The 6,411-nt window shown below is 41.0% G+C and overlaps 1 protein-coding gene across 1 annotated transcript; it reads right to left on the bottom strand.

The window, feature by feature from the left end:
* Positions 1–529: 529 nt before the first annotated feature.
* On the bottom strand, positions 530–5,797 carry LOC101973218 (small ribosomal subunit protein eS6). The gene is given in 2 exon segments (XM_040281811.2): positions 530–1,354; positions 5,756–5,797. Coding segments are annotated over 2 exon segments (867 nt in total).
* Positions 5,798–6,411: the final 614 nt, after the last annotated feature.

The raw sequence follows: 6,411 nt of genomic DNA, 5'->3' as shown, positions 1-6,411 counted from the left end.
GGCCTGGCTAGCAGAACAAAGTCACTATTTGTATGGCTGGAACTCAACCTTCTCTCTCGGGGGCGGCTAAACCATGTTTTCATCTCTGTCCACGGACTGACGTTTCCCTTCATCCCTAGTGAAGTTTGCCCTGGAAACAAAATACCACTGCCCACCTTGTGATGTACCTCTTGCTGCCTTAGGACCACTGTGGCCACACCCCACCTGCGCCGGTGGGCCACTCTGATTGGTAAGCAACCTTTTGTATGTCATAGAAACACGTGGACACACTTGAGGATCTGGTGAAAGTTAAGAGGACCTACAATTTTTCAAGCAAATTTAGAGATTTATAGGCTTCCCTAAAGTTTTCTTGTAGAACTACTCCTTTGTTCCTGGTATAATATTTTATTTGTGGCACTTGGTAAATATTTATTGAACTGAATTACATGAAATAGATCTCAACTTATCAACCTCAAATATAGAAACATCTACATTGATATGTATTTTTTTTGAAGGTCTGATCTTATTTATTTGTTACTGATAAACATTCTTATTTTTGACTGGACTCAGACTTAGAAGTAGAAGCTCTCAGAGAAGACAGCCTATGTCTCTTGGCAATCTGTTCCTGGCGTTTTTCTTTGGCTTCTTTCATTCTCTTGGCCAAAAGTTTGGCATATTCTGCAGCCTCTTCTTTATTCTTCTTAGTACGCTGTTTCTTCAGAGCAATATGCCGGCGCTTGTGTTGCAGGACACGTGGACTAACAAGACGCTGAATCTTTGGTGCTTTGGTCCTGGGTTTTTTACCTTCCTTGTTTAAGGGTTTTCTGACAACATATTGGCGGACATCATCTTCCTTAGAGAGATTGAAAAGTTTGCGGATTCTACTAGCTCTTTTGGGTCCTAGTCTTCGAGGTACAGTAGTATCAGTAAGTCCAGGAATATCCTTCTCTCCTTTTTTTACAATAACCAAGTTGAGAACGCTCATATTGGCATCCACAATGCAACCTCTAACAGATTTGCGCTTTCTCTCTCCAGTTCACCTGGGTCTATAACACGAGTGCCCCTTTCTCAGTAGTAGGCGAACACGGCCATGGGTCAAGACACCCTGCTTCATGGGGAAACCTTGTTTGTCGTTCCCACCACTGATTCGGACCACATAACCCTTCCATTCTTCACCCAGAGCATCCGCAGCAACTTCTGTGGCCATACACTTCTCATAAAAAGTATGAAGTTTGCGTTCATCGTCCACTTCAATGAGTTTCTGACAGCCAGTGGCTGGGAAGGAGATATTCAGACCCTTCTCCACTTGGGGCCAGGACCTTGGTTTGCTGGGACTGACGCAGTGTTCTCTTGATATGTATTTTGTATTCTTAGTCTTGTTCCCAAAAAAGGGCTTTGAGGTGGTGGCCCAAAGATCTTCCTAAGGCCCAAGGCTCAGGAAAGAAGAATTTCTTTCCCACTTAATTCAACAGGAACTCATAATTTTAAAAGAAATTTTATTGGAATATAAAGTGAAAAAACAGAAGCAGTCTTTTGAAATCAACCCAAAGACCTGAAGTTGAATTCTTGGCCGGTTTTCATATTCTTTATCATGGTGGTTCTATGGTAAAGAGTCCTTCCTCAACAAAGCCATTAGTAATAGTGTCTGTAAACACATGCGATCGCAGCAGGGCCGGCCATGGGCTTGGTGTGGACTTGGGGATCGTGACAGGACTTTGGGAGACAGGACATGGTTCAGAAAACATCCGGGAGGGGATCCTGAATCTTCACCTCTCTGTATTCCCATTCCCTTTTGTACCCTGAGATAACAAGGTCTCTAGCAGCATGAACTCTGGCTCCCTGGGTGCCCAACGCCCATTCCTCTGTTTATCTCTACTTAGGGTAGGGGAGCAGGCTTTAGAGTTACACTGCCTGGATTGCAATCGCGGCTGTCACTTTACCTTTCTGTGTCTCCCTGCCACTGATAAACATTGTCTGCCAGAAGCCATCTCTCCTTCCTGTTAACAGAGCATGGATCGGTTTTGATATTGGTGTGACATCCCTTGACCTCAAGTGGCCTTTCATCCTATTCCAGCCCTAGGCTATGACTCATGATTGGTTAAAAATAGTCACAGAAATTTCATTCTTTTTGGTCAGGGGCTAGCTAGAGGTGGATTGGCAACAGGTTATGGCCAGAGAGCTGTAAAGGCTGTAAAGGCTGAGGTGAGGTAGGAGCAGAATCCATCCCAAGTCTCAGGCAGATGCTTGGTGGCTGGAAACCCCTCCTCATTCTTCCCGTCTGGATGCTCCAACAGGATCCAGGAGGTGCAGCAACCATCCTTTGGCTTGGAAAGGAAAGTCAACATGCCAAGAAGGGAGGAGTGGAAAAACAGGAAGAGCCTGGTAATTGTTTAATTATATTGGGCAGCGTCTGTACCAGCTCTGGACTTTGGACCAGGTTCAGTGAGAAAAAACAAACAATTCATTTGTCAAGTCCCAGTCAATTTTGTTATTTACAGTGGAATGCATGATTATCTGATAGGCTTACTTTCTAATTTATAAAGAGAGGATAAAAATAGTACCAATCAGAGAGTGGGGAGTAAAATTATCTCTGTTCAAGGATGACATGATCTTACATGCAGAAAACCCTAAAGATTACATAACGAAACCCAAACTGTTTGAGCTAATAAGCAAATTCAGCAAGTTATAGGATACAAAGTCAAAATACAAAATGAGTTGTGTTTTTTTACATTAAAATAAAATTAAGAAAAAGTCCTATTTACAATAGCATTGAAAAGAATAAAATATTTAACAATAAACACAATCAAAAAAGGAGAAAGACCTATATGCAACTACAAAACATTGCTGAAAGAAATTAAAAAGAACTCTTAAATAAATAGAAACCCTGTGTTTAGGGATTGGAAGACTCCAGATATTGTTAAGATGCTGTTACCACCCAGAGCCATCTGTAAACATAATACCATTCCTATCAAAATCCCAGTTATATATATATTTTTAGAACCCAAACTGAAATTCATATGGAATCTCAAGGGACCTCAAATAGACAAAGTAATCTTGAGAAAGAACAAATTCGAGGGCTCATACTTCTTAATTTCAAAACTTAGTGTAAAGTGACACCAATCACCAATAATATGCTAACATAAGGAGAGTGACGTAGAACAGGAAGCCCAGGCAAAACCCCTTGTATATATGGTCAAATGCTGATGGATGAAAAGGTACCAAGACTGTTTCATGGTGAAGGGACAGACTTTCAAACAACAGTGCTAAGAAAACCGGGTATCCATGTGCAAAAGGATGAAGATGGACCCCTACCTTATATCGTATTCAAAAATTAACTCAAAAAATATTAAAGACCCCAAATTAAAATACTCCTAGAAGAAAACATAGGGGGGGAATCTTCACGATATTGAATTGGGTAATGATTTGTGTGTGTGTGTGTGTGTGTGTGTGTGTGTGTGTGTGTATGTATGACACCAAAACCTGGGCAGCAAAAGAAGAAATAGGTAAATTGTATTTCATCAAAACTAAAAACTCATGTGCACCAAAGAATATAATCACTAGAGCCAACAGAACTCATTGAATGGGAAAAAATATAGTATTTGCCAATCACATATCTGTGATGGATTAATACCCAGAATGTATAATGAATCCTACAACCCAACATTAGAAACCAATAACTCAATTAAAAATGTATTTAAATAAACCCAATGGATGTTATTAATTAACTTAATTGAAGGACTTGGATAGACATTTCTCCAATGAAGATACCCTAATAGTCAGTAAGCACATAAGGAAAAATTCAACTTTACTAATCATTAGGATAATGCAAATCAAAACCACAATGAGATAGCACATCACACCTGCTAGGGTGGATATTGTTTTAAAAACCCAGAAAAGAACAGGTGTTGGCAAGGATATAGAGAAATTAGAACTATTGTGCATTGCTGGTGGGAATGTAATATTTCTGTAGCCACCGTGGGAAGACAGTATGGAAGCTCTTCAAAAAAGTAAATAAGTTAGTATATGTATCAGCAATTCTACTTCAAAAATAGTTAAAAACAAGAAGTTAAAAACAGGTATTTGTGTATTCATGTTCATAGCAGAATTATTTATAATAGCCCAAAGGTGGAAACAACCCAAATATCTGTTAATGGATGAATGGGTAAGCAAGATGTGATAGGTACACATGATGGAACATTATTCAACCTTAAAAAGAAATGAAATGCTAATATATGCTATGCCAAGAATGAATCTTGAAAACATTATGCTAAGAGTGGAAGAAGCCAAACACGAAAGGAAAAATGTTACATAAGGTACCTAGAATATGCAAATTTATAGAGACGGTGGAATAGTGGTTGTGAGATCAGAGAGAGTGAGGACCGAGGGGAAAGTGCTCAGAGCTTGCAGCCCTGTACGTCATGGTCACGATGCAGATTTTGAACTAAAGGGATGGTGAACCGTTGGGAGCTTCTGGGAAGAGGAATTAAGGGTCTGACCTTTCATTAACTAACCGAGGGGCTAGCTAATGAGCACACAGTCCCAGTCTGTGAAGATGAAAAAGTTCCGGAATGGGTGGTGGTGACATTGTACAACAAAGTGAGTGTACATGGTGCCACTGAATTGTGTTCTTCAACATTTGATCCAGCTATTGCCCTTCTCGGACTATTCCCTGAAGACCTTAAAAGAGCGTACTACAGGGATACTGCCACATCGATGTTCACAGCAGCACAATTCACAATAGCTAGACTGTGGAACCAACCCAGATGCCCTTCAATGGATGAATGGATTAAAAAAATGTGGCATTTATACACCATGGAGTATTATTCTGCATTAAAAAATGACAAAATCATGGAATTCGCAGGGAAATGGATGGCACTAGAACAGATTATGCTTAGTGAAGCTAGCCAATCCCTAAAAAACAAATACCAAATGTCTTCTTTGATATAATGAGAGCAACTAAAAATAGAGCAGGGAGGAAGAGCAGGAAGAAAATATTAACATTAAACAGAGACACGAGGTGGGAGGGAAAGGGAGAGAAAAGGGGAATTGCATGGAAATGGAAAGAGACTCTCATTGTTATAAAAAACTACATATAAGAGGTTGTGAGGGGAAAGGGGGGAAAAAAACAAGGAGAGAAACGAATTACAGTAGACAGGATAAAAAGAGAAATAGGGGGGAGGGGGGATAGTAGAGGATAGGAAAGATAGCAGAATACAACAGTTACTAGTATGGCATTATGTAAAAATGTGTATGTGTAACAGATGTGATTCTGCAATCTGTATTTGGGGTAAAAATGGGAGTTCATAACTCACTTGAAACTAATGTTTGAATTATGATATGTCAAGAGCCTTGTAATGATTTGAACAACCAATAAAAAAAATTGTTTCATAAAAGGTTAAAGTGGTAGGTTTTCTGTTATATACATTTTATTGTAATAAAAAAGAAATAAAAAGAAACTCAAGATGCTAGAAGCAAGGGTGCAGTCATTCCTGCAAGGCACTGGGCAGCGTCTAACATGCCAATCACATTCAAAGCACCTTGTTGCTGTTATTCCCATTGTCATTGCAGTTTTTAGAATCATGTCCCTGAACGTCCTGCCCCTCTGGACCATGAGGAATGAAGTTCTGACATTTCTAGGCTAAGCCCCTTCTCGCCCTGAACCAATGGTAATAAGCACGGCTGGAAAGATGGTCCCAATCCCAGAGATGTCCCATGGGAGCCCATATTAGACTTTGGTCCGAGGCCTCTTCACACCCCGTGTGAGACTGACCCTGACCTTGAGCCGGTCAGGTAACACATTGTTTTTGTTAGTTTCCATGTAGGGATATTGCATGCAAGGAAGACAGACAGACCTTCTGTCCTTCAGGAACTTACTTTCTAGTTGAGAAAGACAGGCCATGACCAGGTGACTGAATAAATAAATAAGATGATTAAGGGAAATCAAGATAAAATAGGGATTATGATGCCGGTGAAGGGAACTTTGTCTTTAAGTGGGCTGAGTTCTAAGGAAGGGACATCTGAGTTAAGATTTGAATGATGAGATAGATGGAGCCCTGGGAAGCCGTGTGGTTCTAGGTGGAGGGATCTGAGGTGGGAATGAGCGTGGAGTGTTTGAGGGGTGAACACTGGTAGGAAGGAGAATATGGGAGCCAGGGGAGGTGCTCAGAGCTTGCAGCCCTGTAGGTCACGGTCAGGACCCAGTTTTTGAACTAAAGGTGACGGCGAACCATTGGGAGTCTCTGGGAAGAAGTCTGACCTGTCATCTGGCTGCTGTGGGAGGTCCGCTGTGTGGGCTGAGGTTGGAGGCAGGGAAACAAGTTGGGAGGCTGGTCGGGAGTCCTGGCTTTGACCTTGGTGGTACAGATGCAGATGGAGCAAAGGTTGTGGTTGTATTTGGAGGGAGAAATCAGAGCAAACTCTAGGTTTTTTGGT

This window comes from Ictidomys tridecemlineatus, chromosome 6 (genome assembly GCF_052094955.1).
Source record: "Ictidomys tridecemlineatus isolate mIctTri1 chromosome 6, mIctTri1.hap1, whole genome shotgun sequence".
In the NCBI taxonomy this organism is placed as follows: domain Eukaryota; kingdom Metazoa; phylum Chordata; class Mammalia; order Rodentia; family Sciuridae; genus Ictidomys; species Ictidomys tridecemlineatus.
The sequence above is the reverse complement of the archived record's forward strand: the minus strand, read 5'-3'. Positions and strand labels throughout refer to the sequence as shown.